Here is a 12,332-nt window from a genome sequence, read left to right as displayed (position 1 = left end):
AGAAGCACTTTAAGCCGTACACTCCACAGAGCTGGGCTTTACGGAAGAGTGGCCAGAAAAATGCCATTGCTTAAAGAAAAAAAATAAGCAAACACGATTGGTTTCCCTGTATTTAGCGCCATCCATCATTCCTTCAATTCTGACCAGATTCCCAGTCCCTGCCGATGTTCTCGGGTTGATGAGAGGTGTTGGGTTTGCACCAGACATAGCGTTGTCCTTGATGGCCAAAAGCTCAATTTTAGTCTCATCTGACCAGAGTACCTTCTTCCATATGTTTGGGGAGTCCCACATGCCTTTTGGCGAACACCTGTTTCAGTCTTCCAGAGATTTGAGACTGGGACGGAGGTTCACCTTCCAGCAGGACAATGTCCCTAAGCATACTGCTAAAGCAACACTTGAGTGGTTTAAGGGGAAACATTTAAATGACTTGGAATGGCCTAGTCAAAGCACAGACCTCAATCCAATTGAGAATCTGTGTTATGACTTAAAGATTGTTGTACACCAGCGGAACCCGTCCAACTTGAAGGAGCTGGAGCAGTTTTGCCTTGAAGAATGGGCAAAAGTCCCAGTGGCTAGATGTGCCAAGCTTATAGAGACATACCCCAAGAGACTTGCAGCTGTAATTGCTGCAAAAGGTGGTTCTACAAAGTATTGACTTTGGGGGGTGAATAGTTATGCACGCTCAATTTTTCTGTTTTTTTGTCTCATTTCTTGTTTGTTTCACAAGAAAAAATATTTTGCATCTTCAAAGTTGTAGGCATGTTGTGTAAATCAAATGATACAATCCCCCAAAAAATCCATTTTAATTCCAGGTTGTAAGGCAACAAAATAGGAAAAATGCCAAGGGGGTGAATACTTTCGCAAGCCACTGTACAAACTTGGAACATTCTCTCTCTCTCTCTCTCTCTCTCTCTCTCTCTCTCTCTCTCTCTCTCTCTCTCTCTCTCTCTCTCTCTCTCTCTCTCTCTCTCTCTCTCTCTCTCTCTCTCTCTCTCTCTCTCTCTCTCTCTCTCTCTCTCTCTCTCTCTCTCTCTCTCTCTCTCTCTCTCTCTCTCTCTCTCTCTCTCTCTCTCTCTCTCTCTCTCTCTCTCTCTCTCTCTCTCTCTCTCTCTCTCTCTCTCTCTCTCTCTCTCTCTCTCTCTCCCTCTCTCTCCCTCCAATACTGGGGACCCTGCCAGAGAATACTATGATATGATTGTGAGCGTGACTTCTGCCGTGATGATGTGATAGTTTTGCCCATAGAGCTCCAGTGTCTGTGGAAATGGGCCGCTGTGCATCCACTAACACACTGTGGTTGTGATGCAGTGAGTTCATTATTAGCAGTGTGTGTGTTAGCTGACATTGGGAGGTCTGGCTGGGCCCAGTTCATTACCTCCCACTGTTGACTGACATTGGGGAGGTCTCGCTGGGCTGACTTTATTATTCCCTGCTGCTATGAGCAGACACAGATGGGAGCACACACTAAGCTAGGGAACACACCTCCACAGGCACAGGCAGTCAACCTGGGCCATTAGTGTTGTGTGTGTCAAAATCAAATCAAATGTTATTGGTCGCATACACATATTTAGCAGATGTTATTGCGGGTGTAGCGAAACACTTGTGTACCTAGCTCCAACAGTGCAGGGGGGGGGGGGCTGTGCCAGTCTTGACACCTTAACACTCTGCCATAAATTAGAGGGGAGGAGAATCTATCTCTGGCCTTCTAGTATGGTGAAAGGAATGTGCTTTGTCCCCCAAAAGACTTTTGCCGCCAAAACTATAACTTCCAGAAAGTAAACACTGGAACAATATTCCTAAAATCCGAATGTTTGGAACGGTCAGTGGGGATATAAAGACTAATCATGTCATATTGTTTATTATTTTGTGATGTCATTAAAAATGTTATAACGAAAATACTGTAATTTGGAAAGTATACACACTATCTGTCAAGTTTACATCCAATATGTTGTGTATATAATATGGAGAATTATGAGAGTGTTTTTGTTAAGATAGGAATGTGAGTTTAGTTTTCTAATGAGATCATAGGTTTTCATATAAGCTGTGCATGGTGACTAGACATGCCCCGAGTGAGCTCAGAAACCGTGTCAGCAAGTAGGAACGCCCCTTTTACCAGAGTGCATAAAAGGCCTTGGTAACGAAATTAACATTACACCAGAAAGCGTGGAGACGGTAGTCTACATGTTTTAAATGGTTAGAACTTTGAATCTCAACACAAGGTGAAGAAGATAAACTCACTAGACCAGAACATTGCCAGTCTGCAGCTGTGCGTGTAACGTGATCTAGAACTTTGACTAACCACACAAGGTGGGAAGAAGAAAATCCCAGTATCTGTTCTATTTGAACACTCCAAGCCAGGACAACTAAGAAGGACATTGTGACCTCTGGTGGACAAGAACAGCCTCATACCGAAACGGGAAACTAAAACCTACCCCTTCCCATAGAAGGATTGATTGGTTTCAACGAAGAGACGACAAACAAAGACATCTACATACAGTGGGGAAAAAAAGTATTTAGTCAGCCACCAATTGTGCAAGTTCTCCCACTTAAAAAGATGAGAGAGGCCTGTAATTTTCACCATAGGTACACGTCAAGTATGACAGACAAAATGAGAAAAAAAATCCAGAAAATCACATTGTAGGATTTTTAATGAATTTATTTGCAAATTATGGTGGAAAATAAGTATTTGGTCACCTACAAACAAGCAAGATTTCTGGCTCTCACAGACCTGTAACTTCTTCTTTAAGAGGCTCCTCTGTCCTCCACTCGTTACCTGTATTAATGGCACCTGTTTGAACTTGTTATCAGTATAAAAGACACCTGTCCACAACCTCAAACAGTCACACTCCAAACTCCACTATGGCCAAGACCAAAGAGCTGTCAAAGGACACCAGAAACAAAATTGTAGACCTGCACCAGGCTGGGAAGACTGAATCTGCAATAGGTAAGCAGCTTGGTTTGAAGAAATCAACTGTGGGAGCAATTATTAGGAAATGGAAGACATACAAGACCACTGATAATCTCCCTCGATCTGGGGCTCCACGCAAGATCTCACCCCGTGGGGTCAAAATGATCACAAGAACGGTGAGCAAAAATCCCAGAACCACACGGGGGGACCTAGTGAATGACCTGCAGAGAGCTGGGACCAAAGTAACAAAGCCTACCATCAGTAACACACTACGCCGCCAGGGACTCAAATCCTGCAGTGCAAGACGTGTCCCCCCTGCTTAAGCCAGTACATGTCCAGGCCCGTCTGAAGTTTGCTAGAGTGCATTTGGATGATTCAGAAGAGGATTGGGGAGAATTTCATATGGTCAGATGAAACCAAAATAGAACTTTTTGGTAAAAACTCAACTCGTCGTGTTTGGAGGACAAAGAATGCTGAGTTGCATCCAAAGAACACCATACCTACTGTGAAGCATGGGGGTGGAAACATCATGCTTTGGGGCTGTTTTTCTGCAAAGGGACCAGGACGACTGATCCGTGTAAAGGAAAGAATGAATGGGGCCATGTATCGTGAGATTTTGAGTGAAAACCTCCTTCCATCAGCAAGGGCATTGAAGATGAAACGTGGCTGGGTCTTTCAGCATGACAATGATCCCAAACACACCGCCCGGGCAACGAAGGAGTGGCTTCGTAAGAAGCATTTCAAGGTCCTGGAGTGGCCTAGCCAGTCTCCAGATCTCAACCCCATAGAACATCTTTGGAGGGAGTTGAAAGTCTGTGTTGCCCAGCGACAGCTCCAAAACATCACTGCTCTAGAGGAGATCTGCATGGAGGAATGGGCCAAAATACCAGCAACAGTGTGTGAAAACCTTGTGAAGACTTACAGAAAACATTTGACCTGTGTCATTGCCAACAAAGGGTATATAACAAAGTATTGAGAAACTTTTGTTATTGACCAAATACTTATTTTCCACCATAATTTGCAAATAAATTCATAAAAAATCCTACAATGTAATTTTCTGGATTTTTTTTCCTCATTTTGTCTGTCATAGTTGACGTGTACCTATGATGAAAATTACAGGCCTCTCTCATCTTTTGAAGTGGGAGAACTTGCACAATTGGTGGCTGACTAAATACTTTTTTTCCCCACTGTATAAATACATTCATGACTTCTTACCCAAATGGGCGGTGGTTCGTGAGCAAAGTATTATGATTACTTTGACTCTCTCTTTGTCTCTCCCTCTCCTTATCTACCCCTCCCTCTTTTAATAACCAAGCAGTCATGCTGTTGTTGGTCCGCTAGGGACTTTTTCTCATGCATTAAGTATATACACTACCGTTCAAAAGTTTGGGGTCACTTAGAAATGTCCTTGTTTTCGAAAGAAAAGCACTTTTTTTGTCCATTTAAAATAACATCAAATTGATCAGAAATACAGTGTAGACATTGTTGTAAATGGCTATTGTAGCTGGAAACGGCTGATATTTAATGGAATATCTACATAGGCTTACATAGGCCCATTATCAGCAACCATCAGTCCTGTGTTCCAATGGCAAGTTGTGTTTGCTAATCCAAGTTTATCATTTTAAAAGGCTAATTGATAATTTGAAAACCCTTTTGCAATTATGTTAGCACAGCTGAAAACTGTTGTGCTGATTAAAGAAGCAATAAAACTGGCCTTCTTGAGACTAGTTGAGTATCTGGAGCATCAGCAATTGTGGGTTCGATTACAGGCTCAAAATGGCCAGAAACAAATAACTTTCTTCTGAAACTCGTCAGTCTATTCTTGTTCTGAGAAATGAAGGCTATTCCATGCGAGAAATTGCCAAGAAACTGAAGATCTCGTACAACGCTGTGTACTACTCCCTTCACAGAACATTGCAAACTGGCTCTAACCAGAATAGAAAGAGGAGTGGGAGGTCCCGGTGCACAACTGAGCAAGAGGACAAATACATTAATGTCTAGTTTGAGAAACTAGGTCCTCAACTGGCAGCTTCATTAAATAGTACCCGCAAAACACCAGTCTCAACGTCAACAGTGAAGAGGCGACTCCGGGATGCTGACCTTCTAGGCAGAGTTGCAAAGAAAAAGCCATATCTCAGACTGGCCAAAAAAAAGAAAATATTAAGATGGGCAGTCTGAGATATGGCTTTTTCTTTGCAACTCTGCCTAGAAGGTCAGCATCCCAGAGTAGACTGACGAGTTTCAGAAGAAAGTTATTTGTTTCTGGACATTTTGATGTTATTTTAATGGACAAAAAAATTGCTTTTCTTTTGAATACAAGGACATTTCTAAGTGACCCCAAACTTTTGAACGGTAGTGTATGTATTCTGTGTTATTATTTAGTTAGCTAGTAAATAAATAATTAAGCCAATTTGTGTAGTGCTGAATCATAAGTAAAGCTGGGGTTCTTGCGGATCCAAGAATTCTGTGACCATTCAGAATGACAACTGATAAGAGGTAATGATTGATACGTTGACTGTTTTATACATATTGATAGGTAAAGACCTTTTAGAGTTTAATTCGGGAGATGGTAACTCTATAAACAACTTATTCGATTGTGCCCCAAATCCTAATGAGTTAATTGTTACATTATTAATTGAATCGAGTAACAATTAAATATAGTTAGTTGATTCGATAAATAACAGTCATCATGTTAATGAAAGTCACATCATGACAATCGCGACTCCACTTTGTCTTTGTACTGATGTTTTGCCTGTTCGATTGCCTTAGGGAGGGCATAACTGCACTGTTTGTATTCAACCATGTTCCCAGTCACCTTGGCATGGTTAAATGCGGTGGTTCGCACTTTCAGTTTTGCGCGAATGCTGCCATCTATCCACGGTTTTTGGGTTGGGTAGGTTTTAATAGTCACATTCGGAACAACATCCCTTATACACTTCCTGATAAACTTAGTCAGTGTATACGTCAATGTTATTCTCAGAGGCAACCCGGATCATATCCCAGTCTGCGTGTGTGTGTGTGGGAGAGTGTGTGTTATGTGTGTGAGGGAGAGTGTGTCCTGCATGCAGCTTTTGATGGTCAGTGACTGAAAGACAAAAATTTTCTGCATTATACTGTATGCATCCAACTGAGAATAGAAGAGTATTAATCAGTTGAAACACACACAAACACAACAACAACCATACACATACACGCAATCGCGCACAAACCTGACATTGGGTGCAGGGTAATAAAGTGAGAAGTAATTTCTGAGCTTGTTTATGCCCTGTTTGTGCGATAGTCAGCATATTGATCATTGTGGTTTATGGACACTGTCTTTCAACATAAATCTGAAGTGAGGATGAATCATTGTGGCTTTAAGCAATGTCCTTAATCACCAGTCATTATGAATCCAAGGAAAACTAACCTGATGAAGAGGCCCCCAACACACAAACACACACACAAATACACGAGACACACTCCAGTGACAAATGTAAGTTACCTTGGTGGATATTTCTAAAGCTACAGCCTTAATGGCACTGTGGCGGTCATTGTTAATGTTTTGGGGGTTGCGGGGGGTTGGCCTCACTCACCCTGTCCTCCTCCTCCCTGAGGTCCGGCATGGTGCTGATACACAGGCTGATGACGGTCACTGCCACCATCACCACTGACAGGCAGGCAAAGATCTTCCCTGGCAGGCCAGACTGGGGATTCTCCACCATATCCCTCAGCTGGTTCATGAACTTGCGGTAGCGTGTCTCCTCAACTGGGGGGCGCAGCATGGCGTGCCTCTGCCTTTGTTCTTCCTCCTGCCGCTCGTGTTCCTTCATCTCCTCGATGCGCGTGTACATCTTCCTCTTGCAGCAGCGCTCCATGTAGGTAATCTCCACGCCCCAGTATAGCAGCTCGTCATGGAGCGACAGCACGCACATCTCCCTCAGCATGCGCAGCTTCCCCGCCGCCAGGAAGTTGAGGATGACGCGGAAGGCCGAGGGGCTGCGGTCGAAGAAGAACTCTCGCCGCGTCTCGTCGTAGTCGTCACACACGCCAGCGATATCCTCTGGGCTGCTGAGGCCACAGAGCCGTCCCAGCCGGGTCAAGGGAAACTGCTCCAGCGTGCTCCAGGGGAAAGTGTAGCGGTTGCCTCCCACGTTGATGACCGCTAGTAGGCCATGGTCCACTGACAGTAGGTCCTCTGGTCGTCTGATGAACTGGGCCCTCTGGTAGTAGACACCCTTGACCGTCTCCGTCTCGGGGATCTGGGTGAAGATGGCATCGAGGCTGCTGTCATCGCTGGCCGAGAGGTTGCTGAAGTCATGGTTTGCATTGCTGATGATGGGCATGGCGGCATCGGGGTGGGTGGCCGGCTGGGCTGGTCACACTGGGGGCTCAGTGGCTGGTCTTGGTGTTGGGCATCTGGGGGCTGGGGAACAGGTGAGTCTCTTCAGGCTCTGCAGAAGGAGCAAGCCGGTCCCAGGCTTGTGGAGTCATGCAGACACTGAGAGAGAGAGACGAGAAGGACATTAAATCTCAGTTAGACTGCAGTGGTGTAGAGGCTCCTCCTCGTCTACAGTACATCCCTAGTCCAGAGACTGACAGACACATCAGTGACTCTGTAATGGATCAGAGCTCTGTACTGCACTGTCAAATAAAATGTAATTGTATTTGTCACATGCTTTGTGAACAATAGGTGTAGACTAACAGTGAAATGCTTACTTACGGGCCCTTCCCAACAATGAGTAACGATAACTTGGCTATATACAAGGGGTACCAGTACCGAGTTGATGTGCAGGGGTATGAGGTAATTGAGGTAGATATGTACATATAGGTATGCAACAGGATAGATAATAAACAGTAGCAACAGCATATGTCATAAATCAAAAGAGTTAGGTTAGTGCAAAGAGGGTCAATGCAGATAGTCCGGGTAGCTATTTGGTTAGCTATTTAGTAGTCTTAGGGCTTGGGGGTAGAAGCTGTTCAGGGTCCTGTTTGTTCCAGACTTGGTGCATCGGTACCGCTTGCCGTGCAGGAGCAGAGAGAACAGTCTGTGACTTGGGTGACTGGAGTCTTTAGGGCCTTCCTCTGACACTGCCTGGTATAGAGGTCCTGGATGGCAGGGAGCTCGGCCCCCATGATGTACTGGGCCATCCGCATTACCCTCTGTAGCACCTTGTGGTAAGATGCCAAGCAGTTGCCATACCAAGCGATTATGCAGCCAGTCAAGATGCTTTCAATGGTGCAGCTGTAGAACTGTTTGAGGATCTGAGGGCCCATGCCAAATCTTTTCAGCCTCCTGAGGGGGAAAAGGCGTTGTCGTGCCTTCTTCGCGACTGTGTTGGCGTGTGTGGACCATTCCTTAGTGATGTGGACATCGAGGAACTTGAAGCTCTTGACCCGCTCCACTATAGCACCGTCGATGTGGATAGGGGTGTGCTCTGGCCTCTGTTTCCTGTAGTACATTACAGCAGTGTAGTCAGTAGAGTCACTCACTATCCTCATCAGGCATCACCCTTCGGAGTACACCTCCACTCTTCCCAGACAGACCAGCCCAGACACATAATCTGTCATCATGAATGGGTGTGAATCTCAACCTGTGAGAATGAGTAAAGCTGAGGATTAATCTTGAAATGTGTGGCTCACTGTGGTCATGTGTATACCATATGGTATACTGACAGATATCTAACAGGGCTACTCTTTTCTCAAGATGTTTATGACACTGACAACAGCTGATCTGACTACTACTTAGATTTGTTGCACAGTGGTGTGCTTTTCACAGCTCTACTACTGCACATTTTAATTGTGGTATAAAATGTCACCATCAATTTAGCAAGTGGGGTATGGCTATTAGCCTATACCTTGGAGAACATTAGGGATGTGGATAATAGTTGGTGGATAATTACAGTTTAAATCAGCGGTGGGCTACATAATGTAACTCTAGTTCTGCATAGGGGATTCAATAAAGCACTGCTGTCAAGGTGTTTCATTTCGATCGTGGTGGGAAAGAATTATACACTATTTATTAATAGAATAACTGGTAATACAGTATTCCCGACTGAGGGTTGGTTGCTTTGCCGAGTGGAAAGTTAATTGAAATAAGTGTTTTAGCGGCTCAGTGGTATTATCAGGAACATTCCCTCCACTGCGCTCACTAGTGACAGACACAGGAGATAAGCGCAATTAAGTTTCCATCCGCTATAGGACCATTACAAACCCATTGCGTGCCATTTCATGAAATAGCCTAAGAACCATGTAGCCCGAGAGAGACACACACACACCACTGGCATAACGCAGTTTCTCAGGACCCCTGCAAATTCGAAGTCGGCCCCTATAGACCACCAATCGCTGTCCATTGTGCTGAAATTGCGACATGTCTATGCGGCTGCATGCCTATTGAATTGATATGCTTTCTGTGGTGCCAGTGCACATATAGATTTGCTTTAGGTAATGGATACATGTTTTTTGGTAGGCCTATTTGGTCATCATTTTCTAATGTTAAGCCTAACATTTCACGAAACTGTCTCGCAATGCTGCAATTTTTAGACTGCTGGCTGGTGGCAATAATGTAATTACTTATTCAGTCGGCTAATTCAAGTTGGAAATTCAAACATTGCAGATTGTAAAATAAATGTTCGACGCAACTGCATACTAATCTGCTATTTATGATATTTTTTTGTATAAAAATTACACATCAAATAGCCTAACAATGAGGGGGAAAAGTAGTCGCTTGAAGATCAATTCCGCCACTATTGTTGAAATATTGTTTTGTCTTGCTAATAGCAAATGTCCTGCAATATTCAAGGTCAATTAAATTAAATCAAATTAAATCCAACTTGAGATACTCCCCTGGTCTCCTGAAGTCCTCCTTGTTTGTGTGCAAATGTTTTCACCATGGCCTGTAGGGGCCCAAATGTTTTCTAAACTGAGTATTGCCGCCCCAGACAGTCTTTCCTGAGACATTGCATTGTGCCCATTGCGCTGCACACAATTTAAACTTAGTCTTGCATGACCCATGCTAAGATATAGCATAGACTGTTGATATTGCAACCACACAACTCAAATGCCGATTCACCAGTAGCCTATGAATGAAATCCCAAGCCGCTTTTTTTGTTCAAGTCTGCTAAAGATGATAATCTGTTTGCATCTGCCAATTTAATGGCTGTCCAGAATCCAGACGACTTGTCCCCAGAGCTTCCTATACAGTTCATCTCTTTCCGTAACGTGTTGAGGCCGGCAATTAAGGAGAATGAGAGGCTCAATTAACGATGTTGCAGAACTGCTGTATTTGAAGCGCAACTCCCTTCTGCCCCAGTTTATCTGATGTTGCTATAATAATAATAAATAATAAAATGCCATTTAGCAGACGCTTTTATCCAAAGCGACTTACAGTCATGCGTGGATATATTTTTTTTTTGTGTGTATGGGTGGTCCCGGGGATCGAACCCACTACCTTGGCGTTACAAGCGCCGTGCTCTACCAGCTGAGCTACAGAGGACCGCTATGTATGGAAGTCAAGCTGTTTTTATCATCCCTGTAACTGTCGCTTCTGCGAACTGATCGTTTTATAAACTAAACCCATAAAGAACTAGGCCTACCAAAGAAGCATTAGGCTCTGTCTGAAATGCGCTTTGAACACTTGAGTAAGCTCCACTCATTGCACTGGCGCCGCATAGCCTTGACCACAGCATTTATTCACCCATATCCCCTTATACTTTCAAACAGTTTCATTTTTTCTTTTTAAAGGCCTGAGGCACTTTTTCAGTCACATTCCTGAAGCCCAAGAAAGAAACACTTATTTTCCTAGTAGCCTGCATATGGAAAATAAAAATGTTTATGAATTAGTTTTTGGAGGGTTACTGTCAAAATTATTTATATATATATAAAAATTGACATTGATGACAGGCGCATGGGCCCCCAGAGCTTGTGGGTGCGCCAGTGACACACACACACATCTATGGGTGACTCTGCATAGAAGTCTTCTTTAATAAGGAAAGGAGTTTATACGTCAAGTTACAAAGCGAATAACATGGCGTCAATAATAGACTATTGTAGACTATTATAATAGCCTATTTTATGGAACCCATAGCCTAATCGGCTTTTAATGTTTTATTATAAAGCTTACCGGTATGTGTTGAATGCCTTGTCTTATTGTCTTGAACGTCCCACTTAAGCATTGGCTGTCACTGTACAAATACTGTAGGCTACATAATTTTAAACAGCGGAGGCTGCTCTCACTATATATCATATAGACTGTTGCTCATTTATCTTTGAACAGATCGAATAGCTGTTTCGGTTATTCCAATTAATCAAAATAGGATTGTAAAGGTGTTTACACTTCATATAAAATCTAGGCTACTTGCTATTCTATCATAATAATTTTATTATTTCCAAGATATGATCAGATTTGCAGTTGACATTAAACTCCAATAAGCGCAATGACCATGAAAATAGGCCTACATTATTTGACAGTGAACGTTGAATAATAAGAATGACGACTACAGAAACTTGTCACGTACCATATTAGTGAAGAGAACAGCTCTCTAGTTCTCAGTCCGTTTGACCATTCAACATCAGTCACTCTCACCGAAAAATACCAGCTGCTACATGTTGTATTCCCGGGATCCACAGTGTCCCAACCTGTAAACGCGATTAAAAAGTATTCAAAATACGAAGAGAGAAAATGAGACGAGCCGAGTGTCCCGTTACAGAACCGTACTGCAGAGGCGTTGCGATGCGTGCGCGCTCCACAGATGAGGACGGGTAGGGTATACTGTAGCTTACCCCAAGTTTGCGAAGAGTAGGTGAGTGTCGTGAGTAGCCTAAGTGCCTTTCCCTTACCAATTAAGGCACCTCACAAAGCCTAACTTTCAGTACCAAATCTTGCCTTTCCCTTTGCTACGATAATAACATGCGATAGATTCGCTGGACCATCTCGTGCCACAAAGCCCCAGCAAAAAAAAAAAAAAATGCAGGCTATCCTGATGTGGTGTTTGGTTATCAGCGCAGCACTGCCTATGCTAGGGCAGTAGGATTAAATCGACTGAAAAACTCCGGAGCCAAGCTAACCTTTTTCATCCCGTAGCCAGCAAGCGGTTCTGCTGCTTTGATACTCTTCAAACGTCCCAGCGGGGAGCGCGGATAATTTCGAACCCAATAATGTTTTTATGCAGCAGTGGATTATGGTCGCCGTGGGAAATAAACTCCTTAGTCTGATAATACTAGGCATTAATCTGATATAGACCATAAGGTATGCTCATATAAAATATAATATATTTAGCAGGGGTATGAGGTAGCCTATGATCATCAAATCATTCTAAAGTGAAAGGTCAATGTGGTGAATTCTGATAAAGGTTTTCATGATGTCTTATCACCTATGTTTTAGGACTTGTCTTTATTACAGTCAATATGGTGATACAGTTAGTTTAGACAATCCAGACACTCATTGTGATGT

The 12,332-nt window shown here is 43.4% G+C and overlaps 1 protein-coding gene across 1 annotated transcript; it reads right to left on the bottom strand.

Moving 5' to 3' along the window:
* Window positions 1-6,438: 6,438 nt before the first annotated feature.
* LOC121531831 (potassium voltage-gated channel subfamily G member 1) lies at window positions 6,439-11,812 on the bottom strand. The gene is made up of 2 exons (XM_045205202.1): window positions 11,398-11,812; window positions 6,439-7,382 (listed from the first exon to the last, which is right to left on the bottom strand). Exon 2 carries the CDS (start codon window positions 7,225-7,227, stop codon window positions 6,439-6,441), a length of 789 nt encoding a protein of 262 aa, XP_045061137.1. The 5' UTR covers window positions 7,228-7,382; window positions 11,398-11,812.
* Between the last annotated feature and the right edge of the window lie 520 nt (window positions 11,813-12,332).

The sequence above is a fragment of the Coregonus clupeaformis genome, chromosome 19 (genome assembly GCF_020615455.1).
Source record: "Coregonus clupeaformis isolate EN_2021a chromosome 19, ASM2061545v1, whole genome shotgun sequence".
In the NCBI taxonomy this organism is placed as follows: domain Eukaryota; kingdom Metazoa; phylum Chordata; class Actinopteri; order Salmoniformes; family Salmonidae; genus Coregonus; species Coregonus clupeaformis.
Note: the sequence above shows the minus strand (reverse complement) of the source record. Positions and strands in the feature narration are given on the sequence as shown.